Below are 11,281 nucleotides of genomic sequence, written 5' to 3' on the forward strand. Positions count from 1 at the left end.
TGTAAACTGTTGCAGCCACTGTGGAAAACAGTATGGATATTTCTCAGAAAACTAAAAGTAGAACTACCGTACGACCCAACAATTCCACTGCTGGGCATCCATCTGTAAAACACAAAAACACGAATTCAAAAAGATGCATGCATCCCAATGTTCATAGCAGTGTCATTTACAATTGCCAGTGTATGGAAGCACTCTGTGTCTTTCAACAGATGAATGGACAAAGAAGATGTCAGGTATATATACAAAGAAATACTAATCAGCCATAAAAAAAGAATTTTGCCATTGGCAGCAACATGGATGGACTTGGAGGGTATTATGTTAAGAGAAATGAGTGAGACAGAGAAAGACAAATACTCAGTAAATTAAAAAGAATTAATAACTGGCTGAATTAACGGACATAGAAATGAATGTAGAACAGACTTAAGAAAGGGTAAGTCTTCAACAACACACATGCTGCACAGAGCAGAGAAAGGGCAGGGCTTATTTGAAAACCACCTAATAAGTTGGTATTACTAGCACTACAGAGCTAGTGGGCCCTTTTGTGTGCGTCTTAAATGCCAAGTTTATTGTGTATGCAGTAGAGTCGTCAAATTTTTCTTACAGGAATTTGGCATGGCCAGAGTTGGGTTTTAGGAAGGTTAACTTAGCAAGTATATGAAGCATGTATCTGTGGGGAAAGACACAGAGGTAGGAGAAGGTTAGGAGTCTAGGGCAAAGTTCAGGCAAGAAGTAATGAAGGTAATGATACTAAGAGTTGGCAAGAATGTGGAGCAAATAGAAATCTCATCCTCTGCTCTTGGGAATATGAACTAGTACAACCGTTTTGAAAGATAATTGGTGTTACCTAGTAAAGTGAACTTGGACAGAACCTAAGACCCAGAAATTTCATGTCTAGGCCTATATTGTAGATCAGGGTTTCTCAACTGCTGACATGTTGGAAAGATAATTCTGGGTTGTAGAGGACTGTCCTGTGCATTGTAGGATGTTTAGCAGTATCCTTGGCCTCCACCCACTAGATGCCAGTAGCACACCCTCAGTTATGTCACCCAAAATGCTTCCAGACGTTATCAAATATCACCCTGGCTGGGGCGGATGGGGAAGTGCAGAGAATTGCTCTCAACTGAGAAACTAAAGAAGCTGTTGTATAAGGGCATAGTGGGATATGAATGAGAAAGTTCATCGCAAAATGATTTGCAAAAGCATAAAGCTGGAAACAAGCCACATGTCCATCAACAGGAAATAGACATATTGTGGAATTTTCATATGATGGATAACTATAGAGCAATGAATAATGATGACAACAGTTGCACACATCAGCATGGATAAATACCACAAACACAAAATTGCGGGGGTAGAGAAAGAGCAAGACAAGTAATACATCCAGTATAATTAGATCTACATGAAGTCCAAAATGGAGAAGAAATATCATTATTTACAGGAACATTCCTCTACAGTAAATGTATAAAAAAGTGAATTATTAACAAGTTCAGGATCGTGGTAACCTCTGGGAAGGAATGAGGGGATGAACCTGGAAGGGCACAGGGGGGCCTCCAAGGCATTAGCCGTGTTCTAGTTCTCAAGCTTGGTGGTGAGTACACAGGTTTACATATTATTAAGATATACCTTACATATATGCTGTATTATCTTCTGTATACATGAAACAGTTCATAAAATTTGTCAGGAAGTGATGCGGTCTAAAATAATGCAGGAAAACGGAGAGAAAGGCAACAGAGTAAATAACTAATTGGATGAGAGACAGAGACAGAGAGAGAGAGAGAAGAGCCAACCTTTAGGTGCCTCTTTGAATCATTTTAAATTCATTTTCTTCACAGAATTGGGGATGAAATCAATTCCTTATCTATAAACACACATAATTCATTGCTCAGACTTCTACAAAATGTACACTTTATGCCTCAACACGGATCCTACTATATGACGTGATTCACAGGACTGGATAATACTACATTTCACAAAACACCATTGTCTGAGAATCCTGCCCTGTTAGACTTGTACACCTGTACTCATTTGTATTCCTTGGAGTTATAAGCATCTGAAAATAGGTGGCTTAGAGTAAAAGTGATTCTTCATCACTAACTTTAGTGTCATTAGCATACACCTAACTGGTACAGAAAACTGTTTCCAACTTCGGCACCCACCCTACCCCTCTGCTTTTCTCCCAATGGTCACCTCTCAGGTAGTGGAATAAAAGGAGAACTTTGGGATCAACTCCTTTCAGAAGATGGAGCCATAACCAAGGAAAATATCAGAACATCCTAACCTTTCCTGGACCAGGCAGAGAGGGACAAGACAGGTCTCTTCCTAGAAAAAGCACAGAGTTTTCAAGGCTGAAGGACTCATTGAAAACATATATTATACATGTGGATACAGAAAAACCCACAAACACCCAGAGAAATAGGAAACACAGGATTTGTCCCTGACCTGATTTAGGGACTGTCTCTCAGAGACTCAGAGAAGCCTGATATGTTAGAGCTACAGCAAACCCTCAGAGCAGCAAGCCTGAGCTTCCTCCCTCAACATGAGAGGCTTCAGGTGCATGCATGTGGATAACGTAGCCCACTTGTCCTGTTACCTGTATACACGGCCATCACCTCGTAGATACCTCTCAGTCCTGAGAGTATAACACTGACAGTGCAACTCACCCCTCAGAAGCACAGACTCAGTGAAGAGGAACACACATGCCTCTTGGGGCTTGGGACATGGGGCCACCTGGAGAGTAAATACAGGGCCCTAGGTAACTGGAGCTCGGTAAGGGGCAGGGATAAGGACTCCAAGCATGCACCAAAAAAGGCTTATCTCAAAAAGAGGTATGCATGCGTTTGTTTAAACTGAAACTCCGGCGACATCCCTGGCAGTCCAGTGGTTGAGACTCTGTGCTCCCAATGCAGGGGGCACGTGTTCGAACCCTGGTCGGGGATCTGATATCCTGCATGCCACATGACATGGCCAAAAATATAAATAAATATATATATAAATATATAAATAAATAAGTGAACCTCCGTAAATTCTTAAGCCCAGGTAAAGGCCTTTAATATTAACTATTAACTATAGTTAATACGCTAACTATATTAACACAGAAATACACACACACACACCCTGCTGGCATGGCATGAACCATACGGAACCAAACCAATTTGAGGTCTTTCGAGGGACCCTACATGGATAAATTTCTACTTGGACTGTTCTTTCATTAAACAATGGTGACAAAAGGCCTCGTGCCTTTTGTTGTTGTTGTTCTAAGCATGAGGAATACTGTGTTACTACATGACAATGCATTTTTAAATGTCAACCCCACTGACAGGGGAAAGGGTTGTGGATACCTTACACTCACATCACTTTAACAGACCTTTATCAAGCATCTACAAAGAAGAAAACCCAGCGATTTAGAAGAGAGAAATCAATAAAAGCCTTTACGTCCTGCACAAGTCAGAAGCTCCCATTTTAGGGAGCTGGGGCGATACACACATAAATAAATAATGTTAATCTACTCTAGGATACGAGAGGAACTAGCATGGAAAACAGAAAATGTACTGATGCTAACCAGGAAGCTCTCAAGCAGCCTTAACTAAATATAGAAATAAGGCTTTGTACCCTCAAACCCCTGGTCCTTCCCTTCTCTGATCGTCTGCTCTGCTCAAGTACCACTTCACTCTTTTCCCTTAAAGAAGTTCCAGATACTAGGCCCATTTCCTCTTTTAATTTTCTTTAAATTAGGACATATTTCAGACCTCGACAAAGGTACAGAGAATGCTACACCCATGCAACCATCAGCCGTCTTAAGAAACGTTAGCTTACAAATAAAATTGAAACCAACTGTACCCCTCCCCAACTGAATTCTCCCTCTTTTTCCATAGATTTAACCACTGTCTTAAATAGGTTTATTGTTCTCATACACACCTTTCTGCATACTACATATGCATGCATTACTCCTATGTATGCCTTTTACTACAAATAGATGTATGTATAATCAATCTAATAATTTTGAATGCCTTTAAACTTCATATGTGCATGGTATCATAATGCTTTTATCGTGTTGGAACTAGGTTCTTCCTTTATCTATTTGTCCCTTCCACTACTGAATCTTTGCCCCTTGTTATAAGCTGAATTGTGTCCCCTCAAAAGATATGTTGAAGTCTTGACCCCCGGAACCTGTAAATGTGACCTTATTTGGAAATAGGGTATTTGCAGGTGTAATAAAGATCAGGTGAGGTCATACTGGATTAGGGTGGGCCCTTCATCCAATATGACTGGTGTCCTTATAAGAAGGGAAAGAACACAGAAAGAGAGACAGGGGAAAACACTATGTAAAGATGAAGAAAGAGACTGGAAATCTGCATGTACAAGCCGAGTGATGCCAAGGATTGACAGCAACCACCAGAAACTAGGAGAGAGGCATGGAACAGATGCTTCCTCTAAGCCTCCAGAAGGAACCAACCCTGCCGACACTTTAACCTCGGACTTCTGGTCTCCAGAACTGTGAGAGAATAAATTTCGGTTGTTTTAAGCCACCTGCTTTGTGGTAATTTGTTACGGTAAACCTAGGAAACTAACACATCCCTCCGGGAGGTCTTTGTGTCTCAGGCCCCTGAGAATTCTAGTACCTTCCTCAGTCCAGATCTTACCATCCTGTTCAGTTTACCTGCAATAGTACCAAGTCAGTGAATTAAGGCTGGTTCTACTGTAGGTGTAGTTAAATGTTTCCCCCATTGCTCTAAAGCAGTGGTTCTCAAACTTTAGTGTGCTTCAGTAGCACTTGGAGGACCTGTAAAACCCTGATGGCTAGCAGCCTACCTTCAGAATATCCAATCCAGTAGGTCTGGGGCAGGGTCTGAGAATTTGCATTTCAAACAAGTTCCCAGCTGATGCTGATGCTGATGATGATGCTGCTGCTCCATGGCAGGCCAGTAGCACCATCTGGTCCCCAGGCAAGCTAGGTCATCCATCAGTTTCTTTCAATAACATATACTAGAGGCTGGGCCACCATCTCTATCGTCACACAAGTTGTTTATAATCTAATGTTTTAATTTATTTGAGGCTGCTATAAAAGGATGTCAAACAGGCTTACCAAATACTTGAAAGGAATCCCTTTCAATGACAGTAAGGTGGGCCGAAATAAATAGAACAAAGATACATTGGAGTCAGTGTTATTTATGTTAAAAAAATCTGCAGCTTATTCGTGTCAAACAAGCTTTTATTTTCAATGTGAACAATACTGTCAAAGTTATATCTAAAAGGTAAGAATAAAGTCAGATAGCAGTTAATATCATTTTGGCATGATGAACTTTGAAACAAAATCTGTGTTGTGGGCTAATGAAAACTAGAATGTTCATGAAGAACAAATTCTTCTCTTCTTTCGCTGTCCACTTCTTTTAATGTCTTCCAACTGTAGGATGGGATAAGAGTCAATTAACAATTGTACACCAACAACATGCACCAGGGACTTTCTAAATATGAGTCAATACTATGTACATCTCTTGGCTCTCCAAGGAGAAAACAAAATGTTTTCTTCTTGTAACCCAGACCCTTGGTTGTCAGGGTGCACATCATTTCATCACACCAACCTCATTTCTCTCTTGCCAACCACTATATATGTTAGTTTTTTTTCTTGAAAGGCCACTCTGTGATTTAAATGTCTTTCCACCTTAAGAGCCTATGCTCCTTACCAAATCATAAATCCCTTATAATCCCAGACCTTCAGTTTCCGTATCTGTATAATGAGAATGAGGCTGTTATCAAACATCCACAGGTGTCAAAATTAAGAAAGGGAGAAAGAAAGAGTGTGATACTGAGAGAGAGAGAGAGAGAGATGAGAGAGAGAAAGGAAAAGATGAATGGGTAGCGGAAAGAGAAATTAGGATTGAATTACCAACTCAGTGATAGCCAATAATAATACTATGGCTCATTTTCTTTCCTTTTGAATAAAACATCTAAATTGAACTAATATTTGTGAATTACTCATGAAATGCAGTCTTATTTGAAATCCTTAACTTTTTACTACTTTGTAAGGAGTCACCTTCTCAAAGGCATTGTTATTCCAAGAGACTTCATTTCTGTGGCCAGGTGATGAAGGTACAGCTAGTGCACAGCTTAGTCACTTTAGCTGCTTCTCCTGGTGACCAGTCTCTAAAAGTATAGGTCTCTATATTTTAGACCGCTAAAAAAATATAGGTCTCTATTTACAGGTCTGATAAATTTCCCATCTGCAGTAGACTTAAAGCTACAGGACAAAGGACTTGTGGCTGTAAATGAAATACATTTCAGAACACACTTCCTTCTATACCATCTAGAATACAAGTACATTATTAACATTAAACTGTTTTTCCAAAACTAAATTTCAACAATTTTTTCTTATTATTTTACAAAAACAATTAAAAACATGATAGATGGCTAGAGGGAAGCAGCTGCATAGCACAGGGAGATCAGCTCGGAGCTCTGTGACCACCTAGACGGGTGGGATAGGGAGGGTGGGAGGGAGACGCAAGTGGGAAGAGAAATGGGGATATAGGTATACTATAGGTGATTCACTTTGGTATAAAGCAGAAACTAACACACCACTGTAAAGCAATTATACGCCAATAAAGATGTTAAAAAGATAAACAAAAAATACATTAAGGATGTAAACAAAACAAAACATAAAGCTGTCAGTAACAGGTATATGTCAGGACCGGTTGCACTATACAATAATACCTTGTCTTCTCCAGAACTGCCCTCTGCTGAGTCCATATCCAGCTTCAGTCCTTCTTCTGCTTTTTCATCTCCATCCTCTTTCTCTTCCTCAGCATTTTCATAATGATATTCACTCTCTTCTTTAGTGTCGAATGATACGGACTTTGGCATCACAAGGTGGTGGGAAACATTTCCCGATTTGAAATCAGCAGCAGAATCTAGTTCTCTGCTCTCAGGAGGATCTGGAGAAGAGAAATATGTCCGAAAATAAATAAATAAATAAGGAGAATAGCTGGTCATGTTCCTACTGGTTGATACAGCACTTCCTTGGCCCTCACACTTCTGCTGCTTGACAGTTTTCACAACATTATCCCCCTGTTTCCAGTAGATCTCACACACTGTGCTGCTGATTTTTTCTGGCCCTTTGGAGAAGGGATGGAAATCATTTGATCCTGAGAGCAATTTTGTATGTTTCTGCCAGAACGTCACTGGAAAATGTTCACCCCATTTCAAGACAAATTCTACCGCGAACCTCATTGATTCCTCAGCCACTGAAAAGTGCCCCTGTGCCATTTCATCATTTTCTCAGGTCATCGTACTGAGAATCTTTACATTTTTAGAAGCCCGTCAGCCAAAAGTGAGGTATGCCATTTGTTTGCCCCTAGGTTGGTAGAAGGCAGCATACTTTTTCTCAAGATCCTAAAGGTCTTTAGAGAATTGGGCTTCTACTTGTGCATATCGTGGCTGAAGGTTTTTGAGAGCTTTGACCCGCTGCTTAACCGCCAGAGGCCAGCGCTGAGTGCACCCTGCCTTTGAGGCCGATGCCGCAGCAGGGGCTGCAAGGGACAGGGGACTGGGCCTCCCCTAGCCAGCCTCGGCCCCTTCGACGGGTCCACAAGTCCCAGCCACCCAGGACTCGGAGGCATCAGCCAGGACCTCGCCCGCCCAGAACTCAGCCTCCCCTGCCCCCGCCACCGGTTCCTCTGCCTTCTGGGATGCCACCCCCTCCGCAGGCTCCCGCGGCTCCCAGGGCGGGGGGCCCTCTGCCTGGCACTCGCCCCACCAGACCTCACCTGCCTCTCCCAGGTCTTCCTGCCCATGAGGAAGCGCGGCAGCCTCTGCAGGGTCTGAGGGCCGTCGGGAGCGGCGCCTGACCATCACGCGGCCGGCGTGGGGCCCGGCCAGGACACGGTCGTTGTAGTGGCTGTGGTGCAGAAGACAATGGCCCACATCCCGGAGCAGGGAATGAAACTGCACCGCGGGCGCCCCGCGGCCTGCGACCACTCCCGCGCCTCCCTGCCCATGCTCGTCTTCCTCTTCTGTCTCTTCCTCCTCCTCGACCTCTTCCTCAGTTTCCTCCCCCTCTTCTGACTGGTACTCAGCCTCCTCCCGGTCCTCGATGTCTAATTCAAACTCTTCCTCCTCCTCGACCTCTTCCTCAGTTTCCTCCCCCTCTTCTGACTGGTACTCAGCCTCCTCCCGGTCCTCGATGTCTAATTCAAACTCTTCCTCCTCCTCCTCCACCATCTCTGCATCCCAGTCTTCTGCCACTGTGGCCTGGGCGGCCTCCTGCCCACCATCCTCCCCGTGAAGGGCTCTGGAGAGCCTCAGGGAGGCCAGAAGTGCTGTGACCCCCTCGACTCCATCCATCCCTCCAGAAGGGGAGGCACGGACCCCGAGGGGACTGGGGTCGCCACCCCCCCTGCCACCAGCTCCGTCCTGGCCACCTGGGATCGGCCCACGCTCCTCTGTGGCAGACATGGCAGGAGGGACACGCCAGACACGGATCGGGCTGCAGTGACGACCGTGGGGAAGATGGCGGCCGCTGCACTGAGTGTCGCTGAGGGAGCGGACGCTGTTGGCAGCTGGGCCACCGGGACGGGGTGGGGGCTGCAGAGAAGCCAGCTGCCCAGGGGACCAGAGTCGGAGAAAATGCCTCTGCGAGCCCCGCTACGGGAAGTGCAGACGGCCTGCCCGCGGAGCGCCCCGGCGAGACAGGGTCGCGGCCGCTGCGCACAGGGCGGGAAAGAGCTTGATTGGCTGCTGACGGGAGGCGGACCTTACAAGGGTCAACGAAGGGCCACTTCCTCCAGCGCCGACTCTAAGCTCATTTGCCAGCAGCCAAGGATTGACAGCACCACCGTCCAATGAGTGATCAAGTTCTTCACTTTCCCTGGAGGCCTTAAAGGGCCAGCTCACCCTCAGCCTCTGTGATCACACAGGAATCCCTTCTTTTCATTCCACCACTGCAAGAGCAAAACTACAATGCCCCTAAAGGCGGCGCCCTGGGGTATGGGAACCTGCATGTGTTCCCCAGTTGCCACCCTGGGGCAGCTCACGCTGATACAGACACACGTAGTTCAAAACTGAGAGAGAGAGAGAAGGTGTATAGATCAAATCTCAGCAACGCTTAAAACCTCCCACAAGAGACAGCAAGCGAATTTGGAGGTTTTAATGCTGTTAAGGCTCCTTAGAAAAGGACATACAGAGTCGATATGGATGCAGTGAGAATGGAGAGTGGAAGAAGCAGTAAAGACAGGAGCTGGAGAGTGTTTCATCAGGGCTCCCCAATTCAGTTGCAGCCTCCAAGAAATGAAGACAGACAGAGAGAGGGAAGAGAGACAGAGACAGAGACAGAGAGAGAGATTTCTTTTAAAGTCTGGGCTGAGCACCTGCTCTGCACTGGATTGTGCACACCCCTTGCCTCCCAAATTCATACGAGAAGCCCGTCCCCAGCCCCACCCCACCCCCAGGAGATGGTATTTGGAGACTGGGTCTTCAGTAGGTCATTCAGTTTTGGTAAGGTCAGGAGGCTGGGGTCCACACATTGGGATTATTGCCCTTACAGGAAGAGACCATAGATGGTACTCTCCTCCCACCATCCCAACGTGAAGCCACAGGAAGAAGGTGGCTATCTTCAAGCCAAAACGAGGGCCCTCACCAAGAACTCCACCCTCCTGGCACCCTGACTTTGGGCTTCCTAGCCTCCAGAACTGTAGGAAATAAATAACTGTCTTGTTTAAGCCGCCCAGCCCATGGCATTTTATTAGGGCAGCCTGAGCAGACTAATACAGCATGGCAGACGTTAACAGCACAGGCTTCCTAGAATCATTTCTCGGTCAACAGTCCGAGACTTTTTGTTGTACTCAGCCCCACTTAGCCGAGTGGTCAAGGGTAACGAATGCTGAAAACGAGGAAGAAATCAACAACTATTTTATGCTAATCCCAGTTACTACTGTTGATGGGCATAGAAGCAAGACTGGGTGTCAGCTGTAACTTCACGTTCAGGAGAACATAAGCTATGTCCCTTACTTCCAGTAAGCACACTGCCTTGGGATCCAGGACATCGAATTTGACACATCCTAACGTTTCACAGATGGGAAGCACACATTCTGCAGTGCGCTCCTGGGAAGGCTCAGGAGAAGAGCTGTTGTTGCCACCCTGAGTCACTATGGACTCCTCCTATCCCAAGTTGGGTTCAACGGTCAATCAAGACTGGTGACACCACACACACACACACACACACACGCACACACACACACACACACACACACACACTACCGAGACGCGATGCAAAGTGTATTCCTTACGTGAGGAGGCTTCTGGGGGGAGAGCAGGGCAGCCTTCTCAAGCTGCTCCAAAATAGACTTCAGAGAGTCAGGAATGGAAGAAATTGCTTTGGGAGTTCTACTGTGATTAGTGGATGGGGCCAGCATGACAGTTCCCTTGTGCTGGCAGTAGCTAGTGTCGTTTGATGCCCACTCCTCCTGCCCTCCACCCTACAACCGTGCCAAAGGAGAGAGTGGAGTGTGGGGCATTGGGGAAGAGGGAGGGTTGACGTTTAAAAGCCCTCAGCAGTCAAACATCAAAGGATGCAGTCAGACCCTATACTATAATTCACCTCTGGCGTGTTGCAAGCGACAGAAACGTGCCATTTTCGTGTAATGGAATCTGAACTTGTGGAAGTAAGCCACTCTGGAACTCTGAGTCCTGCAGCCTAAGGCCGGGTAGGGAGGCAAAAGGTCCACTGAAGGCTGTTCAAGAGCCCAGCGTGGTGTATCCTGAGAAGTAAAATGCATGCCTCGGTCACCATCAATAAGGCCCGGAACTCCAAACCCCATCAGGAGGGTCTTGGCGAAGCCCTGCGTAGTGGTTTTAGTATATGTAGAGACACGTGTGACCTGGATTTATAATTTGGGAGTCTGTGGGCCAAGAGATTCCCACGGCTCTTTACCCCAAAGGGGACAGTTTTACACAAGGAAACGTCGCTGCCGCCATGGGCCGGACCAGACAGCCAGACCGATGACAACGGCCTGATTGTCCATGAAAATGTGAAGATGGTGCTAACTGTTGGCCAGAGCATCCAGCGCTAAGGTGACTGCCTGAAGTTCACTCACTGGTGCTGTCTTTTCGTTGAACAGTTTTATCTATGGTTATTGTATTGATTACTGACAAGGAAAGAGTTTTCCTGACATTTTCCTATTTATTTTCCACATGTCAGTCTTTTTTGTTCCTTCACTCCTCAATTACTCTGCTTTCTGTTATTAATTACTTTTTATAGTGTACAAAGTGATCCTTTATCTCTCCTTTTGCTGTA

The 11,281-nt window shown here is 45.5% G+C and overlaps 1 protein-coding gene across 1 annotated transcript; it reads right to left on the reverse strand.

The window, feature by feature from the left end:
- Positions 1-8,445, reverse strand: LOC307069764 (uncharacterized protein; the record flags this gene model as incomplete). Its single annotated transcript, XM_079728090.1, has 4 exons — positions 1-102; positions 6,706-6,926; positions 7,758-8,067; positions 8,209-8,445. 4 exons carry the CDS (start codon positions 8,443-8,445, stop codon positions 64-66), a joined length of 807 nt encoding a protein of 268 aa, XP_079584216.1. The 3' UTR covers positions 1-63.
- Between the last annotated feature and the right edge of the window lie 2,836 nt (positions 8,446-11,281).

Source organism: Hyperoodon ampullatus (genome assembly GCF_949752795.1).
Source record: "Hyperoodon ampullatus genome assembly, chromosome: X".
In the NCBI taxonomy this organism is placed as follows: Eukaryota; Metazoa; Chordata; class Mammalia; order Artiodactyla; family Ziphiidae; genus Hyperoodon; species Hyperoodon ampullatus.